Source organism: Cheilinus undulatus, linkage group 16, assembly GCF_018320785.1.
Source record: "Cheilinus undulatus linkage group 16, ASM1832078v1, whole genome shotgun sequence".
Taxonomy (NCBI): Eukaryota; Metazoa; Chordata; class Actinopteri; order Labriformes; family Labridae; genus Cheilinus; species Cheilinus undulatus.
In genome coordinates this window covers 2,296,002-2,321,127 of record NC_054880.1, presented here as the reverse complement: position 1 = coordinate 2,321,127, position 25,126 = coordinate 2,296,002, and the positions used below count along the sequence as shown (strand labels likewise).

Below are 25,126 nucleotides of genomic sequence, written 5' to 3'. Positions count from 1 at the left end.
GATGTCTCATAAAGTTAGCTAATGACACACATGTGTGGAGTAGCGTCTGAGTTTCTTCATCCTCTTTTGTATTGATATTTATACATCCTTATTTAATTCTTTATCTGCATCTATATTAATGTACATGTGTGATCCCTGTAACGAAAGCCCACGAGGCCCCTCAGCAGCTCACCTAGAGAGGGCCTTTATTTCTGTTATTTCTTTTTTCTTCTATTTTTTTCCAGAAAGTACTATAAGTTTGCTCTTCCTCCTGGCCAATGTGGCTAAATTGAGGAGAAGAGATGATGAAAGAAAAGAGATAAACTTTGCCTGATTATCAGTTCTGATAGTAGGCTCAGTTTCCAAGTTATAATGTTCTCTCTATCTATTATGTGCAATCTATGAATTGATTAAACAAAAATATATTTTTTTTACCAGTACGGGAATAGATTCTGTCATAACCAGGTTTAGACTTGTGTAGTGTTGGCTGACTGGTAGGGAAACACCTGGATGACAGATGTAATTGTGGGAGCACTGAAATAGCATCATAGCTTGATCCACAGTGCAAGAACTATTCAAGCCAAAACAGAGGTTGTTTAGAGAATTCAGGTCAGCTGGAGAAACTGTCTTTAATGAGAGCACAGTACTAGATCTGGGTAACTGGAGTAAAGTGGAGACAATGATGATGCCTCTGCACAGTGCTGAGCTAGAGACAAATATATAAACCTAATATTTATTTGGGTGACAAACAGTAGAGGGCAGCAATATGTTGTTGATCAAGATCCCTCAGGTTTGTTTTCTTTCTTCTTCTGGAAACCTGTAAATGTTTCAGGGAGCTGAGCATAGTTGGTACTAAAACCTGCAAGTATGTGAGGGGAACAGACCCAACCTTAGTCAAACATGTTTGATTTTTTTTTAACCGAATCTGGACACAATCAGGTAGTGTGAACTGATTACTGATCCAACTGCAAATACATGTTGCCAACAGCCAATGAACGTTTGGGTGATAGCTTCCATGAAAAGGCATATCCTGGTGCTATTGTAAAAATAAAGATTTTCTCTGGCTTTGACAACTTTCGGAACAATTCATTTTAATGTAATATCTCAATTAAAATGTGTGTATATATAATGTAGGAAAGGTCCCTTTTTGAATCGAAATATATAATTTTCAGTGGGAAAAAAAACAAAAAACTTTAACCTTTATTTAACCAGATAAGGACTCGTTGAGATAGAGATCTCTTTAACAAAGGTGATCTGGCCAGGACTTTTGCTGGTTGGGCCAACACATGGTTGACTGACCAGTGGTTCTCAGCTGATGGGATAGGACCCATGTGTGGGTCAATGGGTCACAGTTATGGTCATGGAGGAAAATAAAAACATTCAAAGACACATCTATCTATCTATCTATCTATCTATCTATCTATCTATCTAATCTTATTATCTTATCTTATTTGTGTTTAATAATTTACTTCACGAGTGTACGGGGTTGAACATTTAAAATTATACTTTTATTGTGAAGGCTGAATTTGGTGCTTTTTATTCCGGGTCATGAAAACCATTTCCTGCAGAAAACATTTAGCTTACTTGGATGATCCAGCATATTCACAGTTGACTTTTCTTTTCCTTCTTTGACTCTTTGATGTTCGTAAATGTCCGGGATTCAGGATCTTTCAGGTCTGATTTCTTTCTTCTTCTGAAAACTCGATTACTGTAAATGTTTCAGGGAGCTGATCCTTAAGCTAACGTTTACATCTACACAAAGAGCGGCGTTAGCCACAGCTAGCTCCTGCTGATTATACATTTGTTTTCTGGTTTGAAAGGATCTACTAGAGTACGTTTACAGCAGTGACTCAATCTGAAAACAGTTTTTCATATTGTATTGCCCATTATATACATATATCTTCAAATGACCCTTTCTTCGTAATATTTGGTCCGGATTGTCCTTTGAGTTCGTTGAAAATTCTCCTTATTGTTTGATTTTAGAGAGATCGTATGACAGCGTGCCATGTGCCAGCTTAGCTAAGGCTATATCCTCAGACAAGTTTAATAATAATCGAAGTATGATTAAGAACTGTATATCTATATTTAACACACTGTGGATCTGAGCTATTTTTATTTTTTAGGCAGTAAACATGCAATATGACTGTCATCAACAAGTGAAAAGTTAGAAGACATAGCTTAAACAAACAAACAAAAAAAGCTAAAATAAACTGCATTACCATGTTACAATTCTGCTAAGATATAGACTTAGCAGATGAAAAAATGAAGCTATGCCGATTTTAAAAATGTTGTGTTAAATTGATTAAGTAGAGGAATAGCTTTTAGACAGTATACAGAGCCTAATTGAAAACTGTACAGGGAATAAATAGATAAGTGAAAGTGCAGGAATAATGATAATAATGATTCTTTTATTTATATAGTATCTGTAAAAACATGTGTTTATAAAGTGCTTTACAGACTTAGAAAATGCATAACCTAAGGGGTTAATGAAATAAATTAACAATCAAACTAAACATAGAGGGTCTTGAAAGTGCATTATGTTTTGCAGGACCAGCACCATTTCATTTAATTTCATTTGTTATGAACGGCAAGGCAAGGAAAGAAAACCAATCAATAAAGAACAAAAACAAGAAATACAATACATTTTTTTTTTTTTAAGTTAGATAATGTGTAAATGTGCAGGAGAAGCCAAAGAAACCCGAGCGGGCTTGTTGAGTGGCCCTCCTAAGTGAAAAATTAAACATTCAAATGAACATCAAATAGTATAAATTATTACAGTGCAATTCAAAAAGTGTTAAAATATAAAGAACAATATAGGCTAGAAAGGATGCAGTGCTTTTTATGGAGGTAGAAGAATGTAATAAGCAAGGGACAAACATGAGACCTACGATGCTGTCAATAAGTTTTTCCCCCCTTTATGATTTTTTTTGTTTTCTTTTTCCATATTGTCACTCTTAAATGTTTCAGATCATCAAACTAATTTTCGTATGAGACAATGATAACTGTGTAAATACAAAATGCTTTTTTTTTTTTTTTTTTTTTTTTACCATGCATACAAAATGCATGTTAATCTGTCAGTCACAAGGTATTATATATAAAAAATGTATTATTCACCTTGGTTCAGTCATGTTTGAACTGTTTATACATTTTGAACTCACCTAGCATTTTGTAAAGATTGGGAAAAGAGTTGAATATTTAGATAAATTTAAGATTAAAACAAAAAATGAAAACATCATCAGTTCCCAAGAGTGCTCTGTTAAAACTAATTTGAATTGGGCCTTTGACTATATTAAAGTTTACATAGAATTGATTTACTAAAAATCAGAACTTGGTGTGACACCAGAGGTCATGATTTTCTGCAGAAAATATACATTGAGTTTCCACAGTTACATGGTTGATGCCACAGGCATTGGTCAAAAGGTTTGTTTCCTTCTTTTATTCAAATAATAAAAGTCACAAATTATTTAATCATGCCAGTGGCAGTAAACACTCAGAACAGTTTTGAGGTTTGGATAAAAAAATATATAAGCAATTTTATTGACAACAGATCCATGTCAATAAAATAAGTTTTGGTCCACTGCATTTAAAGTAATACATAAAATTCATAATCAGCGTTATTATCTTAGGTGACACTGAATGTGTCAAGTCAATAGAATATGTTTGTTATTAGATAACATTGTAATGTAGCAAAATATAACTAGAAAATAACTGATTAAAAATGTGATTTTTTTTTTAGGGGGAGCGTAGAATCCAGGGTGGGGTTTAAAACAGTCTCACAGCTTCCTATGATGTCTCTGTCTTTATTTTAGTGCTTCCAGTTGGAATCCAGTGGCTGTATGTCAGTAAAGAAGAGCCTCCTGAACAGCAGGGGTGGAGTCCCAGTCTGGATGAGGAGGACACCAAGCCCTCACAAATGAAAAAGGAACAGGATGAGCTGTGGATCAGTCAGGATGGAGAGCAGTTTCGTGGACAAGAGGAGGCTGATATCAAGTTACCATCCAGCCCTCTTCTTATGAAGAATGAGGCTGATGAAGAGAAATCTCAGTCCTTGCAGCCTCATCAAATAAAAACTGAACAGATGGAAGCTGGAGCTGATGGAGAGGACTGTGGAGGATCAGAACAAGCCTCGGGCTCTGATCCTGCAAGACATTTACAGCATGAGGTTGAGATCAAGATTGTAGAGTTTTCTGAATCTGAGGCAGAAGACTGTAACAATGCGAGGTGCACAACAGTTTATCAGTCAGGTTTAAACTCAACTGAAAAAGATAGCGATCAGGCGCAAAGACTTATAATGAAATGTGCAGCTGTTCTGAGTGTGGAAAAATATTCAGAGAGAAAAGTATTTTAATTGAACATATGAGATATCACACCAGCAAGAACCCTTTGGACTGCTCTAAGTGTGGGAAAGTTTTAGCCTGAAAGAACATCTTGAACAACATATGGCAATTCACATGGAAGAGAAGCCCATTGGCTGTCCTGAGTGTGGCAAAAGATTTAGATATAATGGTCATTTGACGGAACACTTGAGAACACACACAGGAGAGAAACCTTTCAGTTGCTCTGAGTGTGGCAAACGATATAAATATAAAAGTCATCTTACAGATCATTTGAAAACTCACACAGGAGAGAAACCCTTTGGCTGCCCGGTGTGACAAAAGATATAGACGTAAATTTCAGCTGACAGAACATCTGAGAATTCACACAGGTGATAAACCTTTCAGTTGCTCTGTATGTGGTAAAGGATTTTTCCGCAGAGATAACTTGACCCAACATATGCTTGTCCATACAAGAGAAAAACCCTTTGGTTGCTCTGAGTGTGGTAAAAAATTTAAACTTGAAGAACATCTGAGTCAACACGTGAGACTTCACATGGTAGAGAAACCCTTTAGCTGCTCTGAGTGTGGTAAAGCTTTTAAACGGAAAGAAAATCTGACCCAACATATCCGCATTCATACAGGTGAGAAACCTTTCAGTTGCTCCGAATGTGGTAAAGGATTTACACGTAAAGAAACTCTAACCCAACACATGTTCGTCCACAATAGAGATAAACACTTGTACTGCCCCGAATGTGGTAAAGGATTTGTGTGTCAAGAAACTCTAATTCGACACATTTTTGTCCACAAAACAAAGAAACCTTTCAACTGCTCTTTGTGTTGTGCAGGGTTTAATCGTAGAGCAAATCTGGCCCAACATATGTACATCCACACAAAGGAAAAACCTTTTAGTTGCACTGAGTGTGATAAAAGATTTTCTGACAAAGGATGTTTGAGAAAGCATATGACAACTCACACAGAGGAGAAACTCTTCAGTTGCTCTGAGTGCACTAAAAGTTTTAAGAACAAAGAAACTCTGAATAAACACATGAGAATTCATACAGGAGTAAAACCCTTGAGCTGCAGTTCTTGTGGCCAAAGATTCTTATGGTATTCTCAGTTAAAACGACATATGTGTGTTGGTGGCCATGCATATGCACCATTACCAAAACAAACTGAGGCAGAGGCTGATATAGAAGATTGTGGAAGATCAGATGGAGCAAGGAACTCAGATCCAGACAGAGATTCACACCCAGAGATTGAGGTTACCATTGAGGACTTTTCTGAACCTGAAACTGAAGACTTTCTTGATGATTCCTAGAGAATCATAGACCACATTTCAGTTTTACAATGAGAGATTAGGAAATCCCAGTAAAAGCAATGAAATTGTATACTGGTGACAAACCAGTACCCAGTGAAATTCAGCTGCTCTGAATATGGTAACAGTTTTAGCTAAAGGTACCTTCTGAAACATCACACAGGAGAGAAGCCCTGATGTCCATGGCATGAAACAATAAATTAGAAATGTGTGTACTTTTTCAAAACTAAGAGCCTGTAGTTGTGTGTTGTCTCCAAAAATTAACCCTCTGAATTTACAACAGGAATTGATAGCCGAGCCTTTCAGAGCAGGTGCTGCTGATGCAAAGTGGCAATCTCTGTAATGTCTATCAGTGCATTTCTACATCAATCTTTTTACTGACTTTTTATTATGTTTTTGGCTGTGTTTTCTAGCATGGGCACATGCTTTACTTTAAGACTGTAATACATGGGTTAATTTCAAAAAGAAATGTTGGACCCAAAGACCAGGAATTTTGACAAGCAGCTGTATATCATGTAATGTATAGCACACTGGATGATTTTATGGAAGTGTGCCTGGGAAGTTGTGGATATAATTTTCATTTTGTCTTCAAATTTTATTTAGAAGTTAGGTTTTTCTTTACATAATCTCTAAAGATAAACAGATTCTGATCATTTTTACTCATTTTTAGAATTCCATCTCTCATAATAACTTAGTTTGTATAGCAATTTTAAATACAGGGGTTTACAACGTGCTCTGACATGTGAGGGAGCAAACAGAAAAAACAAAGCAACAAACCCCAAACAAAAACAAAGACAGCAGAACAGAAACCACCCAACAACATCAGCAAAACCCAAACAGTTAAAGAACCTAGATTAAAACCTGATAAAGATAGTAGCTCAACAATGTAAGACATCAAAAACCCAGAACGCAGATATCACATTGACATAAATGCCATAAAAAAAGATAGGAACCCAGCCACACAGGTTGAGACCCAGAGGACCAAAGTTTAGCAGATGTGAGAAATTAAAAGAGAAAAAAAGAGGATTACAAACAAAAACGAAGAGATAAAAAACAATTAAAAGGCAGAAAATGTGATAAGAGAAGTAGAAGGAGAGCCTGTAAAAAAACAGGAAGCTATGAATAAAAGTTAACTGTGACTTTGAGGTTTGGGCTTTTATCTTTAGGAGTCACCTCAATGCATAGCTTTTGCTAGATATTCTTCCAGCCAATATAGCCAGCAGTCCTTCAGAATTCTGGCCATACAGAACAACTACGGCACATATACTTTAGATAGTCATGTATGGCATAACCTGCATTTGTCAGCAATAAAACACACAAAAAGACAAACACTGTGTTGTAGTTCCTATATCTGTACTAGAGCAGGGCTGGGGCCACATATTTCTGTCTGAATCTGACCCAAGTCTGAGACAGTAGATGGTGAACATGCCAGTAAACCAGAGTTGTCCTTGACCTACTATAAACCACCCTTTTTAGACATGCTATACATAACTGGACTGTGGAAATGACTGAGACAAGTTATCATCCTATTTAGCTATATTTCTTTGTGCTGTGTTTGTTGTTTGAACACCAATCATAAAGAAAAGAGTGATGAGCTGTTTTTTTACACTCACACAGTCTGTTGCACCATATACACCTGCATTTAACAAATAAACAACACTTCGCTTCACCTTAGCTCTTTGTTTTCACATACTACCATAACTTAACTGCTTACAACAGCCAAATACTATCCTCCACAGAAAACACCAACAAATCACAGCACATTGCTAACCAGCAGCCTGTAAATGTGAGACAGCATGTTAAAACTCTGCATTTCTAATTAAAATCTGGTCTTTCCACTGACAATTGTCCAATATTAGTCCTCACAAACTTATCAACTCAATTGTAACAACTCTTGACTTAAAAGTATAAAATCCACCCAGTGTGATTTATTTGGAGTCAAGGAAAGAGAAAAGTGTCCACTGTTGTGGACAATGGACATGGCTCTTCCTAGTCCTCTAAGTCTGCTGCAACTATCCGGTCAGTGCTGGACCCAGCTGATGCTTGGGTGTTTATTGTGTGTCGCTCAGTTGTCTACTGTCCTTTTTGTTTCAGCTTCATTATTGATGACTATCTCAAAATTCCTCTGTACCATTCCGTTCACTGCATAGTGTTCAGTCACTCTAAACAGCCTTTAAGATAAGCTTTGATTGACCTCATCACATGAGTCAATCACATGAATATTTACTCCCTAAATTAGCAATTTGCTGCATCATGTAGATAAACCACCCTCAGCGCTGAACAGGAAGAAACGTAGCTTCACAAAACAGTACATTGGAGTTGAATGGCTTCAAGTTTATCATATTAAAGTTCCCTTAGCAGGACATGTTTTAGGTCATAATACAGTATATAATATGTAATTACTCACTATTTATTTATTTGCAAATTTTCAGCCATACATGTTGGCCTGTCTTCACTGCTGGACAATTGCACGCGATGATGGCCAAAGCCGGTAAAAACCGGCTGACATAAACCCTGCCTTCTGTGTCATTTGTGGACACCTAATAAAGTCAGCTAAAGACATGCACATGTAGAGTGGCTGTGTTTTTAAATCTTTTTATGTTCAAATATTTATCTGTGCCAGCTTTCCTCTTTATCAGCATTTTGTATTATGCAAAAATAGATACAGGCTACGTATGTTTTTTTTTTGTTTGTTTGTTTTTTTAATTATTATAAACATAATGGAATAAGGCCAACCTAAAAGATTTTTAAAATGAAGAGAATCTGTTAACTTTTAATATCTTTAAGATAAAACAATAACAAAAATTGAGATTCTAAAGCTCCACTCTACAGGGAAACAAACTTGGAATTTCAGAGTTTAAAAAGTCTTCAATCTTGGCATTAGAAACTCAAAAATTTCAAATTTAAAAAAAATTGTTTTTTCAAGAGTGGCCCAAGTAGACCATTGCAATAATGGAGAGTTTATAGATGCTTTGTCAAGAGCAAGTCTGTGTAGGCCAAGTGTGTTGGGATTTTGTCCATGAAACAATTAAAACTGATGTTTTAATTGGGGGCGGCTAAAAATGGCAGATGGGGTCGTTCAGTGTTGAGTTTGGATGTTCTCTCTGGGTACTCCAGCTTCCGCCCACAGTCCTCAGACATGCTGTTAGGTCACCTGGGGCCTCTATATTGCCTGGTACTTTGTCTTTGGATGTCAGCTTTGTGATTGACTGGTGGTGACCAGTCCAAGTAGTAGCCCACTTCTATCATAATGACAGTTCAGGGCTGGCTCCAGCCCCTTGAGAATTGAATTAGACAGAGGAGATAATGGGCGGATGGATATGGAAAAGCTGAGAAGTCAGTCAACATACAAATAAAATGATGTGCATTAACTTTGTTTTCACTATCCGTTTATCCAGATATCTACATTTTCTGACTGCTTGATCTGTGCATGTCTGTCCCTCTTTGTCACCAGCCCTGAGACACCTGGTTAGAGTAATCACAAAGACAGTTCCCTTCAATGAAATTGGTGGTTTTGACCTTTTTCAACAAACTTATCTTACAAGGTGTTTTACTCTGAAGACCAGACAGGAACCGTTGTTTTTGCTTCCGGGTCATAAAACTATTTCCCACCGAGTGTAATTGGCGTGTTTGTTTGTTCCGTCGCCCTGTGGGAGAAGAGGAAGTGCTCACAGTTGGCTTTTCGTTCCCTTCTTTGGCTCTTGGATGTGTGTGAAATGTCCGCGTTTCAGGATCTGTCAGGTTTGTTTTAGAACCTTGTTTACTGTAAATGTTGAAAGGAGCTTAACGATTACGATGGTAGCCACAGCTAGCTCCTGCTTATTGCAGTCCTGCAGTCAAGTGGATCAATCAGAAGCCAATTTCTTCGGTATTATCTATCGCGCATGGGAACTCCTTCAGTGATGTTTGATTTCAGAGAGACCACGTGACAGTGTGTCAGTTAAGCTAATTAGTGATCAGGCAGTTTACTTCGTTATATTATTTATTTTTGTTGCTACCTTTTTAAAAAAGTGTAAGTACACAGAGACTATAGTCCAAACTTATTTAAATTGTCAGCAGGTACAGCTGAGGTCCTGTTTCTTGCAGGACCAGCGGAATCCTGCAGGATCCTGCTCAAATGCAAGCTAACCTGTCAGTTCCAGGGTATTATACACAGTTTATTATTTCCTATAGGTCGGTTATGTTTAAGAGTTTGGAAAATAAGATCGAGAAAAAGTTAGACGAGTAGATTATTTTTTTAGATTTTTCATTTTTAATTTTTGATTATACGTTTTCAGCTCCACAGAGTATTTACTTTAAATGTTTTTGAATTGGGCCTGTAACTGAATTAATTTTTCTATAGGATCAATAATTTGAAATAAGGACTTGGTGTCACACCAGAGGACATGATTTTCTGTGACTAAATGTATTGGGTTCCCAGTTACAAAAATACATGGATTAAATTTATTATTTTGTATATTCGTTTACTGAAATATGCCCTTTTAAATTGTGCCAAGGGCATTAGTCAATGGTTTTATATGCTTTTAATGTAACTGATAAAGTGACCAAGTATTAAATCATGCCAGTGGCAGTAATAATCCAGAGCAACTTTGAGGTTTGGCTCAAAAGTTTAAAAATAAATATTAAAAATTTAATTTTATTTACAACAGATTAATTAAACATTTAAAAAATGCTCACAGTTTATTGTATCTGAAGTGATTAAAAATTTGAATCATTATAATTATTTTAGGTGTAAGTGAATATGTATATGTCAGTCAACAAATTTCTACTTTAAATATTTTTTTAACTTACTGCTAAATTATCAAAAATGTGACTTTATTTCCTAGCTAAATTTTCACTTTTTCTTTGTGTACATGCTTGTCCAATGTTACAATTAATAATTGTGTTAATAATGAAATCTCTTAATTAGAATCAGCTTTGCACACCTGCTAAAGATATAGTATGATTAACCATTTTACAGTGTATTGAGAAAATAAAGGTTTTAAATGTGCCAGACATCATCAAAGTTGGACATTTATAAACAAAAAAACTTCTCTGTCCCATAGCATTTGACATTTCATAAACAGTGCATTAAATAAGAAAATTCAGTCCTGGTCAGGCTCACTGAGAAATCTCACACACCTTTAATTTTTGCTGTACATAAAAGTGATATCAGTTTTTCTCATTTTAGGTCTTCAAAAGGTCTCATTGTGATGTGTGAAGTATGTAGGAACCCTTTTATAGTGTCCATTGGTCGCTCCCTCTGTTTTAGTGCTTCCCACTGAAATCAGGATGGTGTTGGTGAGTAAAGAAGAGGTTTCTTGTGAGCAGCAGGGGTGGCACCCCAGCCTGGATCAGGACACCAAGCCCTCACTCATCAAAGAGGAACAGGAAAAACTGTGTATAAGTCAAGATGGAGAGATGCCTCAAGGACAAGAGGAGGCTGAAATCAAGTTCACCTTCAGTCCTGTTACCGTGAAGAGTGAAGATGATGAAGAAAACCCTCAGATCTTGCAGCTTCATCAAATAAAAACTGAACAGATGGAAAGAGGAGCTGATGGAGAGGACTGCGGAGGATCAGAAGAAACCAGAAGCTCAAATTCTTTATTGCGTGCAGGTGATGTCAAGATTGAGGAGTCCGCTACACCTTGGGATGAAGACCTTAACAATGCAAAGTGCACAGCAGTGTATCAGTCAGATTTATATTCAGTGGGAAGAATTAGAGATCAGGCACCAAAGACTGACAAGAAAATGCATAACTGTTCTGATTGTGGCACAGTCTTTAATGAGGAAAGTGTTTTATTTGAACATATGAAAATTCGTACAAGTGAGAAACCCTTAGTCTGTTCCCAGTGTAGTGAAAGATTTAGCCTTAAAGCACATCTAGAACAACATATGACAATTCACATGGAAGAGAACCTCTTCAGCTGTTCTGAGTGTGGCAAAAGTTGTAAAAATAATAGTCTTCTTAAAATTCATTTGAGAACTCACACAGGAGAGAAACCTTTCAGCTGCCCTGAGTGTGACAAAAGATATAGACATAGTAGTCATCTGACAAGACACTTGAGAACTCACACAGAAGAGAAACCCTTCAGCTGCCCTGTGTGTGGCATAAGACATATACACATTTGCATGCTTATGGATCATTTGACAACTCACATAGGACACACACCCTTTGACTGCCCTGTGTGTGGCAATAGATATGGATGTGAAAGTCTCCTGACACAGCATTTGAGAACTCACATAAGAGAGAAACCCTTCAGTTGCAATGAGTGTGGTAAAGAGTTTAGTCGTAAGGAATACTTGGCCCAACATATGTATGTTCATTCAACCAGCAAAAAACATTTTTGTTGCTCTGAGTGTGGAAAGAAGTTCCAACTGAAAGCAAAACTGAGACAACATATGATAGTTCATATGGAAGAGAAACCATTTAGCTGCTCAGAGTGTGGTAAATCTTTTAAGCTAATTGAATATCTTGCCAAACATATGCGCCTTCATACAGGAGAAAAGCCCTTTATTTGCTCTGAGTGCGGAAAAGGGTTTGCACGAAAGACACTCTGACCAAACACATCTTAGTTCACAAAGAAGTGAAACCCTTCAAATGCTTGAAGTGTGGAAAAGGATTTAATGATGCATGTCATCTGGAAAATCATTTGAGAACTCACACAGGAGAGAGACCCTTCTGCTGCTCTGAGTGTGGTAAACATTTTGGCTCCTCTGGTTCTTTCAGACAACATTTGAAAATACACACTGAAGAGAAACCTTTTTGCTGTTCCGTATGCACTAAAAGATTTACAATTAAAGTCAATTTGAATTCACACATGCGGGTTCATACAGGAGAAAAACCCTTCAGCTGCAGTGCTTGTGGCCAAAGATTCTCATGGGATGCTCAGTTAAGAAGGCACGGGTGTGTTGGTGTTAAAGCCTCAGAGCCATCATAGAAACAAAAAATCTGAAAGGACAAACAGAAACAGGAGCTGATATCGAAAACTGTGGAGGATCAGTGGGATCCAGGAACTCAGTCTGAGACAGACATTTACAACTAGAGATTGAGATTATCAAAGAAGACTTTTCTTAACTTGAAGCTAAAGACTTTTATGATGATTCTTGGAGTACAGAGACCATCTATTAATTATAAAATGAGATATTAGGAAATTCCAGTCAGAGTTTTATAGTGTAATGTTGGTGACAAACCAGTAACCAGCAAAACAAAATTGTTCTTGATACTGTAATAACTTTAGTAAGATAGCTACGAGACTTTAATTATTTTTGTCTCCAAAATGAAATCATCGACCGTTTCTACATGAGTTCACGACAGCCTTTTGCAGCCGGTGCTGCTTATGCAAAGTGGCTTTTTATGGAAATGTACAGAGTCATTCAAGGATTGAATGGGGCACTCAAGATAATGACTGTCAGTGGATCAATACATCAGCTGTATTACTGATGTATTTTTAAACTAGGTTTTAGTTTATTTTTTTCTGGGATAAAGAGATGAAGAGATTTTCCTCTATTTAGCCATATTATTTAGAATGTTATGACTCCATTTGGATAAAAAGAGAGGGGGAAGGGTGTTGATAGAGGGGAGGAGCTTGATTTTATTCCCTTTAAGTGTGAGTTAGTAGCCCGTAATTTACCATAAGCTCCTCTGAAATTTTAATGAAATTGTCACTACTGGTTTTACAGGAACTCGGCAAATGGCGAACTTCTATTTTTCAATCATCACATTGAATGATGTATATTTATACTCAGGAGTGGAAAGTAAAAGTCAAATTCACTCAAATGACTGTAATTGAGTAGCTTTTTTGTGTTCTTGTACTTTTTGATTACATTATGAAATCATTAATTTTAGTTTTCTTAAGTATATTTTGGAGGAAGTATGGCATTTCACACCAGTAATATACTGTACATTTAGCATCTATTAATGAGTTGTTGTTGTATTTTCTTTCTTTTTTTTTTTTTTTAATTATAATTAAAGCAAAAAAAAAAGGAGTACACAGTAGGGAAAGGTCATATTTAAAGGTGTAGCATGTAAAATTGGGAATATTAGAGACATCTAACAGCCAGATTCTAGACTGTGATGCTCACTTCTGGTGGTACCTGCCACAATCAGTGCAACTTAAGAAAAAAAATACCTGTTATTTGGTCTCTTCTGTGGTACTGTCGAAAAATGGAAGATTGAAAAAATTATAACAGTGGAGTCATTGGAGGATACCCTTTATATGTATGAATTAAAGGATTACTGTATATAACACAATTTTATATATTTAGGTGATCAGACATTATTTTTTGATCGGCCTTCTAACAAACACTATGTTTCATTTTATACCAAGCTGATTCTGCTAAATGCTACAAGGCTAAAAATTACACACAGCACATTTAACTATATAAACCTATCAGCTGTTAAAGTAAAGTTTATATGAAACACTTTTTTTTTACTTTTACTTGAGTAGATTTATAGACTGATAGTTTTATTTCTACTTAATATTAACCAAGTAATTGTAAACTTATTTAAGTACAATAGTTTTCTACTTTTTCCAACTCATGCCATTATCATGCACTTAATGCTCCTCACAGTTGGTTTAATCCAAAAGTTACGATGGGAGCAGCAGGCATACATTGGACCACTGGTTCCCAGTTTTTGGGTTGGAAACCACAATGGTCACATAGCCATTCAAACAGGTCACAAATGTGTTCATGGAAAACAAAACATCAGTCGATAAGCATGTAAAGCACATTTGAAATATGTTTGTTCTGTCTCTTTGTACTGACTCATGCCTTGTAATGTCTTAGGTCCCAACTGTATTTCATATATAAATTAATCTGCTTGATTGGAAAATTATCATACAGAGCCATTCTGTGTTGAGTTTGGATGTTCTCCTGTGAATGTGTGAATTCTCTCTGGATACTCCAGCTTCTGTCCACAGTCCACAGACATGTTTGTTAGGTCATCTGGGGCCTCTATTGCCTGTAGGAGTTAGTGTGCCTGGATGTTCGTCTTTGATTATCAGCCTTGTGATTGACTGGTGGTGACCATTCCAAGTTGTACCCAACTTCTGACCCAATGACAGCTGGGACTGGCTCCGCCCCCATGACCCAAATGGGATAAGCACTGTAGCTAATGACTGAATGGCTATGACAAAGCTGAGAAGTCAATCCAAGGACAAATTAGATTGTGTGTTAACTCTGTTTTTACTGACTCTCTTATTGTCAGAGGTGAACATGGTGCATGCAATGTCCTTATCCAAGTAGAAGTGAATAAAAAGTAAGCAGTTAGCACAGGTGCAGCAACCGACTGGGAAAATGACTACTAGTCCAGCCCTGAAACTGAAACAACATATGATAGTTCATATGAAAGAGACACCTGTTCTGAGTGTGGAAAAGAGTTTACACGTAAAGACAGTCTGAAGAGACACATGTTAATTCACAAAACAGTGAAACCTTTCAGCTGCTCTGAGTGTGGTAAAGAGTTTACCTGTAAGGAAAACTTTGCCCATCACATGTACGTTCACAAAGGAGACAACAAATTTTGTTGCTCTGAATGTGGAAAAGTATTCAGCCGTGAAGCAAATCTGACACAACATGTGAGGATTCATATGGAAGAGAAACCGTCCAGCTGTTCTGAGTGTGGAAGAGAGTTTACACGCAAAGACAGTCTCAAGAGACACATATTAATTCACAGAAAAGTAAAATTATCTTTCAGCTGCTCTGAGTATGGTAAAGGTTTTAATCAAGAGTGTCATCTGACAGATCATTTGAGAGCTCACACAGGAGAGAAACCCTTTAGCTGCCCTGAGTGTGATAAAAAAAAATTTGCCTTCAAAGTAGTTCTGGAAATACATTTGAAAACCCATACGGGTGAGAAAAACCCCTACTGCTGTTCTGTATGCCATAGACAAGATAAACACAGAGGCACTTTGGATAAACACATGTTAACTCATACAGGGGAAAAACCTTAGCTGCAACGATTGTGACTAAAGATTCTCAGGGCACTCTCAGTTAAGAAGTCTCAAGTGTGGTGGTGGTCATGCTTCAGAGCCATCATAGAAACAGAGAAGCTATAAAGACCGACTGAAACAGGAGCTGATGTTGAGGATTGTGGAGGATTAAAAGGTGCCAGGAAATCAGATTGAGAAAGACATAACCATAGAGGCTACCACAGAAAACTTCTTTGTACCTGAAATTGAAGACTTTGATGATGATTACTGAAGGACAGAGACTATCTGTCAGTTTTATGTTGAGAGATTGTGTTATTCCAATGAGAGTTATATTGAGCATTTTATTTGGAATATTTTGACTCCATTTGAATTTTTTTCCCACTCTCATGAGATCTAGATCGACTGTAATATGACCTTTGACCTGTTCTCTTAAAGCATCTTGTAACTGTGGTTGTGTTTGTGTTACTATTATTTCCACAAGCTATACCATTTACAGACCAGAGGACCATGATCGAGTTATTCTGATCTCTTGAAAGTGGAACTGGCTGTGCCTTTGAGGTTTGGGCTTTTTATTTTTCAGGGGTCTCCTCTGTTGGATATTTGTAGCAATCTAATAAAGTCAGCTGAAGACACCTGTGTAGAATGGCTTCTGAGTTTGTGCATCCTCGTTTCACTTTTTTGACTTTATTCTTGACATTTTCTTTCTGTACAATACACATTACAGTTAACTATTGTTTCCAATACGACAACACATTCCAAAGTGGCAGCAAGTGGCTGTCCCAAACTCTAATGCCTAAATTTCAATGACTGAAAGTATCATTTAAATCCGTGGTTCTCAACTGGTCCACCCATAGGACCCACCACCACTTCCGTTATGGGAAGTGCGCCACAACTTTTTTTTTTTTTTTTTTTTTTTTTGATATAATGAAAAATGTTGCAGTTCACAGATTAAAGATTAGATTTAAAAAAAAAAAAAAATGACTGAACAAAGAGACAGGCCAAAACTTTTGGGTGACATGCAATCAAACATTCACTTTCAGTCTGTTGTACTTTTATAATGTAAATGTTGGTATTTTTTAAATTCTTTTTAAAAAATGATACATTATTATAGAGAAAAACAACTTTCTTTGAGATATTTCCACCTAAAATAACAAGATACTTAAGACGAGACCTCAGCAAATTAACCAAATTGTACTTCTTGCCCAGCAAAACAGAGTAAAATAAAATGGGGACATATGACTAAGACTTGTAGAATGTACGGTTTTGTTGTGAGTTCAAGAAATATACGTCAATTAAAAACTGCCCCATGTTTTCATGTCACATATGAAACAAGATGAGTTAGGGTCCATGGGGGGGCACCTGTTTTCAGCTACAAACACCAAAACTTTACCAACAACAAAGAAAGGCTTCCTCTCTATAAAAGGCCAAATGGTGGGTAGCCTACAGAAGTAGTACCGTTTTTAAGTTGTATTGCAATGTCTGAAAAATCAAATGTATTTCTTAAGAATGTCACTACCAAAACACATAATTTCTGCTAGTAAATAAATGTTTTTGCTTTCATTGAAAGATGCACCGTTTTTATTCAAGAACATCTTTTCACACTGAGTTTTGGGACTAATTAGCGAAAAAGGTCACTCCCGAAAAAGTCTCACGGTCACAGTAACATATGGTAAGGTTACGGCTGTTACCAGATTGTTTTGGTAACGACAAAATGAATTGATGTCAATAATTTCTATGGATGCTTGTCTTGTCGAATCTGTGCTATACACTCCGGTACACTAGGTGGCAGTATGCACTTTTAAGTAATGGTTGAAAGCCGCCATAGGACTGAAAGAAGACGGTTTCTCACCGAGCACAGCGTATTTGTTTGATCCGGCGTCCTGTCGGGACAGACAATTCACACAAAAGTGTTCAGAGTTCACTATTCTTTTCTCCCTTCACTCCAGGTTGTGTTAAAAATGTCAGAGTTTCAGGATATTTCAGGTTTGTGTCTTATCTTCTGTAATTGTGCTTACTCTAAATGATTCAGAGAGCCGAGCCTTAAGCTAACGTTAACATCCGCAATGGCGTGGTATTAGCCACAGCTAGCTCCTGGTAATTATATATTTAAGATGTTATGTTACTTAAATGGCAGTGCGTCAATCAGAAGTCGGACCTTCCTGTTGTATACTTGATCTTCGTTGTACTTGTGGAGTGGTAAACCCAACTGTTTGATTAGACAGACTGTGTGACGATGTGCTAGCTTAGCTAACAGTCAGCTAACTAGCCGACCGGCTATTTCCGTTGCGATTTTCTTTGTTGATCAAAGTGAGTTTGGATTGTTTATAAGCCATAACACACTGATAGATTGATATTGTTTTGTTGGTGTGATATAAAAGATCTAAATGAAAAGGCAGAGTTGGCCAAAAATGCCTGAATGCCGTTACATTGCATGACAACAGTGTGGATGTGAATAATGTGATTCTGATACAATGTGGAATAAATCAGAATAACAGAATAAAGATTATAACTATATTGGCCAGATTTCTGAAGTGACCTCCTTGTCTAAACCAGGGGTGTCAAACTCAAGGCCCGGGGGCCATATCCGGACCATGGAATGATTATATCCGTCCCACAAGATCTTATCATATTTGTATTATTACTGGCCCACCAGTATGAGGTTTGCTGATTTCCTCCAGTATAATAATGTGAACTTAACCATGATAATTTAAAATTTCCCTGTTAAGCCATGAAAATCTGAAAAAAATTAAAGAGTAAGAAAAATTAGATAAAAAGTCAAGAATGTGGGGGAAAAAATATTTGTTGTTTATTTCATATTTTTAATTTTGCATCTCAAGATTATGACTCAAACGTATGATTTTGACTTTTCATTTCATACTTTGACATTTTCAACTCATAATTTTGACTTTATATGTCACATTTTTATCTTTTAGATTCTCAATTTTAAATTTTAAGTACGATTCTGACCTTTTCAACTCTTTACTTTGGCTTTTTAATCCCATATTTTGACTTTTAAACTTATGATTTCAATTTTTTCTCATATTTTGACATTTTTAATAAATAATTTTTACTTTTTTTACCATGTTTTGACCTTTTAAACCCCCAATTTTAAATTTAAGTCATATTTTTGACCTTTAAAGTCATCATTTTGAATTCTAGCTCATATTTTGGCATTTTTCAACTCCTAATTTTGGCATTTTAATCCCATATTTTGAACTATCAGACTCACAATTTAAAATTTTGAGTCATATTTTGACTTTTAAGCTCATGATTTCAAATTCGATCTTATATTTTCACATTTTAAACTTATGATTTCAACTTTCTCCTCATGTTTTTGCTCTTTAAGAACAATATATATATATATTTTTTTGATATCATGTTCTGATCTTTTGAACTAATAAGTTGGATGTATTTTTTATTATTATTTTAAATGATTTATCACCACTGCTGTTTTTTTTTTTTTGTTTGTTTGTTTTTTTACCCATATTTTACTACTGGTGAAAATGAGGTTGACAGTTATGGTTAAATGTTGACCCTGTTAGGCTCTAAGGTTAGACCTAGAACCAGAATCCGGCCCCTGCTGTGGTTGAGTTTGACACCCCTGGTCTAAACAGAGTAATTAAAGGAGGAAGAACTCTTTCAGTTGTCTTTTTAGAACAATATTTATCAAGACATCTTATGTTGATGGCAGGCCAGCATCTTCACTAATTTATGTATGCAGTGTTGGTCCTGTTTTTGTCTTGATGATTTTCTGCTGGATGATGAAACACTGATGAAACTTGTCCCATTTGTCTCTCAAGGTACTTTATATCAGATTTCTTCCCAAGAAATGCACTGTATTGCCACGGACACATGGACAAATAATTCAGATATTTCTGAATCAATGGACAGCGGTCATCCATGTGAGTCAAAGTATTTGATGTTCTTTTGTGTTGAAAGTGGAGCTCATTGGCGGAAATACATTATTCTAACATAAGATAGACATTTTTACATTGAGTGGATTTGGGAAGGTGTTTGCAGCTCTCAAGGGTGATATCTTACTGCCTAATGTGCAGACTGTTAGTGGTTGCAAAACCCGTGAAATCCTTTTGTAAGTCTGGCCTTCAGACTTACAAAAGGCTGTTTCACACAGTTTGACTGCAGCAGGGCCTACAGACACTTATATTTTAAAGTTTGCACACTATAAACATGGAAATTTAAACACAGATTTTTCAGTGAATGTCTCTACAGCAACTTATGACGCATTTCTCTGGTGTGCGATTTCAGGCTGACTCTAGAGTTGTGGTTGTGGTGCCGTGTCAGCTGACACTGTGCAGCTGAACCATGTAGGACGCACGTCCATCATGCACGATTGATGTGCTAACACTGTACGGCTGTTCACATCCTGAGTGGATTGCCTACACTCTTAAGACTGAAGTTGGAAGTGATTGTGACATATGTCAATGGAGTTTACTTAGAAAAATCTTCAACATGAAAGTTGAAGTTTGATCAGCGTCTGTATTGAAGCAACAAAACAGCTCTCACAGTCTCTCTCTCTCAAACACAAATGGCATTACCAGTTTTTATGAGTAACAGCAAAACTATAACAAACATAAGCTAGAGGTCTGCAGGCATGCCTATTTCTTGCTTATTTCTTTTATTTTTTAAAGAAGACGCATCAAAAAGCCATTTTTGCTTTTTTCATGGTGATGTACAGAGCTGTCCAACAGTTTACAAAAGAAAAAAATGCCCCAAAGTTGGAGAATCTGCTCATGGTTCTGCTCCCACTGTGCAAGTGAGTGAAGTTGTATGACCAAAATATCAAACATGTCAGAAATCTGTGAACATCCAAGAGCAGCTGGTCATGCTCTCCACTTGTACACTGCATCACGACACATGATCAGACTAAAAAGTCACCCTGACTCCAGGCAAGTCGTGCAGTTAAAGATTTGTGTCTGAAGCCACTGAAAATCAGCAAGTTTAGCTATGTTAACTTTCCTTTCCTTTTCAAAACTTAGTACAGTAAATATTAAGTCAAGTATTGAAGTAAGAATATGATTCTCCTTATCAGAGAAGGTTGTGCTCTTATATATGTTATTTTTTTACATACAGTATTGTGCAGAATGCTTAGGCATGTTTGGGCCAAAACTTGACACTGAAGTAAGTATGTGTATGTATGTGGCAAGTTAGCTGCCTGAGGTCATCATTGGGAGGGTTGACACTAGACCAGTTGTGCTCTGCATGTCCTTGCATATTACCAGGGGGATGGGAAATTAATCTGTTGAAAAAATAAAATCCATATCTTTAGGGCAGAGTAAAGAGCGGATGAGGCGAGTAAGCATGGCCTAGGGTACCGTCTGGGCAGGTGGTAATGTTGCCACAAGCCCATAGACATGCTATGAGGTCCCAAGGGCCTGAAAGCTGTATATTACCAGGGGTAAAAAGGCCCAGACAAACAGACAAACAGAAACAGTTCACACTTAACTGTATTTAAAATAATTAATGAGATGAAGGTGAATAATAAGACTTTTAGGGGACGTGTTAAACGCAAATTTGGTTTGAAAATAATCTGACAGCTTCCACTGATTGCTCTCTTTGTATTCTAGTGCTTTCTGCTGATATCAGGCAGATATTGGTGAGTAAAGAAGAGCCTCTTGATGAGCAGGGATGTAGCCCCAGCCTGGATCAGGAGGACACCAAGCCCCCACACATTAAAGAGGAACAGGAGGAACTGTGGATCAGTCAGGATGCAGAGCAGATTCAAGGGCAAGAGGACACTGATATCAAGTTCCCAATCACTGTGAAGAGTGAAAATGATGAAGAGACCCCTCAGTTCTTGCCACTTGAAAAAATAAAACCTGAACAGATGGAAACAGGAGCTGATGGAGAGGACCTTGGAGGGTCAGAGCAAGCCAGGAACTCAGATTCAGAGAGAGACCTACATCCAGAGATTGAGGTCACAATTGAAGAGTCTTCTGAACCCGAAGCCGAAGACTGTAACAACGTGAAGTGCACAACAGTGTATCAGTCAGGCTTAAAGTCGGTGGAAAGACTTAAAGATCAGGGACTACAGAATATTGAAAAAATGCATAGATGTACTGAGTGTGGTAAAATATTCAAAAGGAAAAGTTATCTAACTGTACACATGAAAATTCATACAAGAGCCTGCTCTAAGAGTGGTAGACCATCTAGCATAAATGAACGTTTGGCACAACATAGAAGTAAGATGTTGAAGAAATCATTCAGCTGCCCTAAGTGTGGCAAAACTTTTAATTGTAAAAGCCATGTCAAGGTTCATTTGAGAACTCACAAAGGGAAAAAACCTTTCAGTACATCTAAATGTGACAAAAGATTTAGATATAGAGGTCATCTGACAGATCACTTAAGAACTCATACAGAGGTGAAACCCTGCAGATGCCCTGAGTGTGGCAGAGGATTTAGACAGAAACGTTATCTGAGAGAACATTTGAAAACTCACAAAAGAACGACACCCTTCAACTGCTCTGAGTGTGGCAAAAGTTTTATATATAAAAGTGTTTTTAAGGCTCATTTGACAAGTCACACAGGAGAGAAACCCTTCAGCTGCTCTGATTGTGGTAAAAGATATCGAAAGGAACAAAGTCTAAAAGAGCATTTGATAATTCACACAGGAGAGACACCCTTCAGCTGCCCTGAGTGTGGCAATAGATATAGAAAGAAACGCCATCTGACGGAGCATTTGACAACTCACACAGGAGAGATACCCCATAGCTGCCCTGAATGTGGTAAAAGGTTTATCCACAGGGACACCTTTACCCGACATATGCTCAGCCACACTAGAGGCAAACTTTTTAGCTGTCCTGAGTGCAATAAAGCTTTTGATCGTAAAGAACACCTGACTGCACATATACGCATCCACACAGGAGAGAAACCTTTTGTTTGCTCTGAGTGCAATAAAGAGTTTGCTCAGAAGGAAATTTAACCGAACATATGTTTGTTCACCAAAAAGTGAAACCCTTCAGTTGCTCTGAGTGTGGTAAAGGATTTAACCATAAACGATATCTGATAATACACTCAAGAACACACACAGGAGAGAAGCCCTTTAGCTGCTCTGAGTGTGGTAAAGGATTTGATTTCAATTGTCGACTGCAAGTGCATTTGAAAACTCATACAGGAGAGAGTTCCTTTTGTTGTCCTGAATGTGGAAAAGGGTTTGCTCGTAAAGCAAATCTAACCCAGCACATGCTTCTTCACCAGAAAGTGAAACCCTTTATCTGCACTGAGTGTGGTAAAGGATTTATACAGAAATGTCTTTTGATGGAACATTGTAGGACTCACACAGGAGAGAAACCCTTCAGTTGCTCAGAGTGCAGTAAAAAATTTGGCTCCAAAGATGGTCTGAGAAAGCATTTGATAACACACATGGAAGAGAGACCGTTTTGTTGTCCTGAGTGCGGTAAAGGTTTCACTCGTAAAGCAAGTTTAACCGAACACACCTTTGTTCACCAAAAAGTGAAACCCTTCATCTGCCCTGAATGTGGTAAAGGATTTAACGCCAAACGTTATCTGATAGAACATTCTAGAACTCACTAAGTTAAGAAACTGTTCAGCTGCTCGGTGTGTGGCAAAAAATTTGCTCTGAAGCAACATTCGAGAACTCACATGAGAGAGAAACCCTTTTGTTGTTCTGAGTGTGATAAAAGCTTCAGGAGTAAGATCAATTTGAATAGACACATGAGAATCCATACAAGAGAAAAGTCCCCATCTGCAGATCTTGTGACAAAAACTCTTTTGCATTTTCAGTAGAGATGTCCCAAGCTTGTTGGTAGCCATGTATCAGGGTTATCAGAGAAATAGCTCTTGCTTTTTATATTTTAGAAATAAGAATGATCTGGCAGTCAATTGATCAATCAGAAGCCCGTTTTCTATGGTATTATCTGCGACATCTATTGTGCATGGGAATTGCCATCCTTTAATGATGTTTGATTTCAGAGAGACCATGTGACAGTGTGCTCCCTAAGCTAATTTCATGATCAGGCTATTTCCTTTGTTATATATTTTATTGCTAAACATTTTCAACTTAACTCTATATTATCAAAAATTTGACTTAAAGAGGGAAAATAATGTTATACAGGGTTCCCACAGATCTTTAAAAATGCCTTAAATTACCTGTGAGAGGTCTTAATATTTAGAAGGTGCAATTGACTAAGATGTGTCTTTGTCCAATCTTCAGTCTCTAGCTATTTTTTGTGTATATGCTTGTCCATGTTACAGTGAATACAATTTACAGCAGTGCTGCCTGTACATAAGCTGTCTGTGTCAGACCCTCCCTCTCAGTGTGAGTGGGATTGGAGAGAATCCTTCAATGTTAGAGAGATATTAAAGGCTGCCCCAAAAACATATTTAGTCATATTATTTAGAATGCTGTAACTCCATTTTGATTTTTTTCACTTCCGTGAGACCAAGATGAGCTGTTCTGACAGCAGTTTTGTAATTTTACAAGTCAGTCACTGAATTGAGAATCATGTTTATGTTACTTCTGAACTCTTAAAAGTGATGCCGGCTGTCCATTTGAGATGTACGATTTTTATCTTTAGTGGTCATCTCTGTCTGCACATTTTGGACACCTAATAAAGTCAGCTTAAGACACTTGTTTTGCATCTTTTTTTGTTGAAAAAAAAATAAATGTGTTATCTTTTATTGCCACTGTTAGGTATTATGCAAGGTAATTTATTTTGAAGACACTGAGGCTGCAGGACAGTAAACTACAGTGCACATATTTGAATCTTTGTGTTCTCACTGAAGTGTCAGTCTTTGCAGTATCTTATGGGAGCAGCAGTCAGTCCAGTTTCTGTTCAGGATTTTGTGTGTGATGCTTTTTCACTATCCATACTTCCACAATGAGAACTCCTACAGTAGTTAACTGCTGAATCTTCAGTATGAGCGCCACTCAGTCAGAGTCACTAAATCACAAGAGATACAACAAATTTATGCTGGCATGGCCATAAACTGACCATTGTAAAACCAGTTTTAGCAAAAATAATATCAAAAGAAACATCAGTATATGTTGAAGTGATTATATCAACTCAAGTTGAACAGTTCTGAAATTCACCTTAACATTTGAAATTCTAATAATTATAGTCAATGTAACCTATCCCTTGAAATCTGAAGATCCAGAGAAGAAAACAAAAAAATAGGGGAAAGGGTGTTGATACAGGAGAGGAGTTCAATTGTATTCTCCTTTCAGGGTTGCAAAGTAGCCCATGATATACAATTACATTTACATTGCCACAGCTGGTTTTACAGAAACTTAGCAAATGGCCAACTTTAATTTTTCAGCCATTGCATTGAATGATGTGTAGTTATTATCAGGAGTTAAAATCAATTTTAAAAAAAGAGAATTACTCAAATTATTATAATTGAGTAGTTGGGTTTTTTTGTTTGTTTGTTTGTTTGTCCATTTTTAAATCAGAAATTTTACTTTTCTTTTGGAGGAAGTATTATACTTCACAACATTTTAAATAGCATCTAATACTGGGTTGGTTTTTAAGATAATAGAGGTAAAAGTTAGGACTTTCTTGCTGTTCTGTTAATGCCATGAAACTGGCCGTTGTAGGGCTTTGACAACACATGGCGATCAGTAG

General features: G+C 36.9%; 3 protein-coding genes, 1 pseudogene and 1 gene segment (V, D, J or C); all 5 read left to right on the top strand.

The window, feature by feature from the left end:
• Positions 1-25,126, top strand: part of LOC121523659 — a 189,612-nt gene that overhangs the window by 68,018 nt on the left and 96,468 nt on the right.
• LOC121523623 lies at positions 4,426-6,390 on the top strand (annotated as a pseudogene).
• On the top strand, positions 9,325-14,838 carry LOC121523453. The gene is made up of 3 exons (XM_041808360.1): positions 9,325-9,351; positions 10,862-11,416; positions 14,801-14,838. Exons 1-3 carry the CDS (start codon positions 9,327-9,329, stop codon positions 14,836-14,838), a joined length of 618 nt encoding a protein of 205 aa, XP_041664294.1. The 5' UTR covers positions 9,325-9,326.
• LOC121523452 (gastrula zinc finger protein XlCGF57.1-like) lies at positions 17,373-22,464 on the top strand. The gene is made up of 3 exons (XM_041808359.1): positions 17,373-17,507; positions 19,325-19,426; positions 21,110-22,464. Exons 1-3 carry the CDS (start codon positions 17,483-17,485, stop codon positions 22,462-22,464), a joined length of 1,482 nt encoding a protein of 493 aa, XP_041664293.1. The 5' UTR covers positions 17,373-17,482.
• Positions 22,473-23,311, top strand: LOC121523449 (zinc finger protein 567-like). Its single transcript, XM_041808353.1, is given in 2 exon segments — positions 22,473-23,193; positions 23,286-23,311. Coding segments are annotated over 2 exon segments (747 nt in total).

Excerpts from the sequence above, each read along its gene's own strand:
- LOC121523453 (XM_041808360.1), top strand. The coding sequence starts at position 9,327 with ATGTCCGCGTTTCAGGATCTGTCAG. Across the intron at positions 9,352-10,861 it reads CGCGTTTCAGGATCTGTCAG|TGCTTCCCACTGAAATCAGG; the intron begins GTTTGTTTTAGA and ends CCTCTGTTTTAG. Across the intron at positions 11,417-14,800 it reads ACATATGAAAATTCGTACAA|AGGTGAACATGGTGCATGCA; the intron begins GTGAGAAACCCT and ends TCTTATTGTCAG.
- LOC121523452 (XM_041808359.1), top strand. The coding sequence starts at position 17,483 with ATGTCAGAGTTTCAGGATATTTCAG. Across the intron at positions 17,508-19,324 it reads AGAGTTTCAGGATATTTCAG|GTACTTTATATCAGATTTCT; the intron begins GTTTGTGTCTTA and ends TTGTCTCTCAAG. Across the intron at positions 19,427-21,109 it reads AATGGACAGCGGTCATCCAT|TGCTTTCTGCTGATATCAGG; the intron begins GTGAGTCAAAGT and ends TTTGTATTCTAG.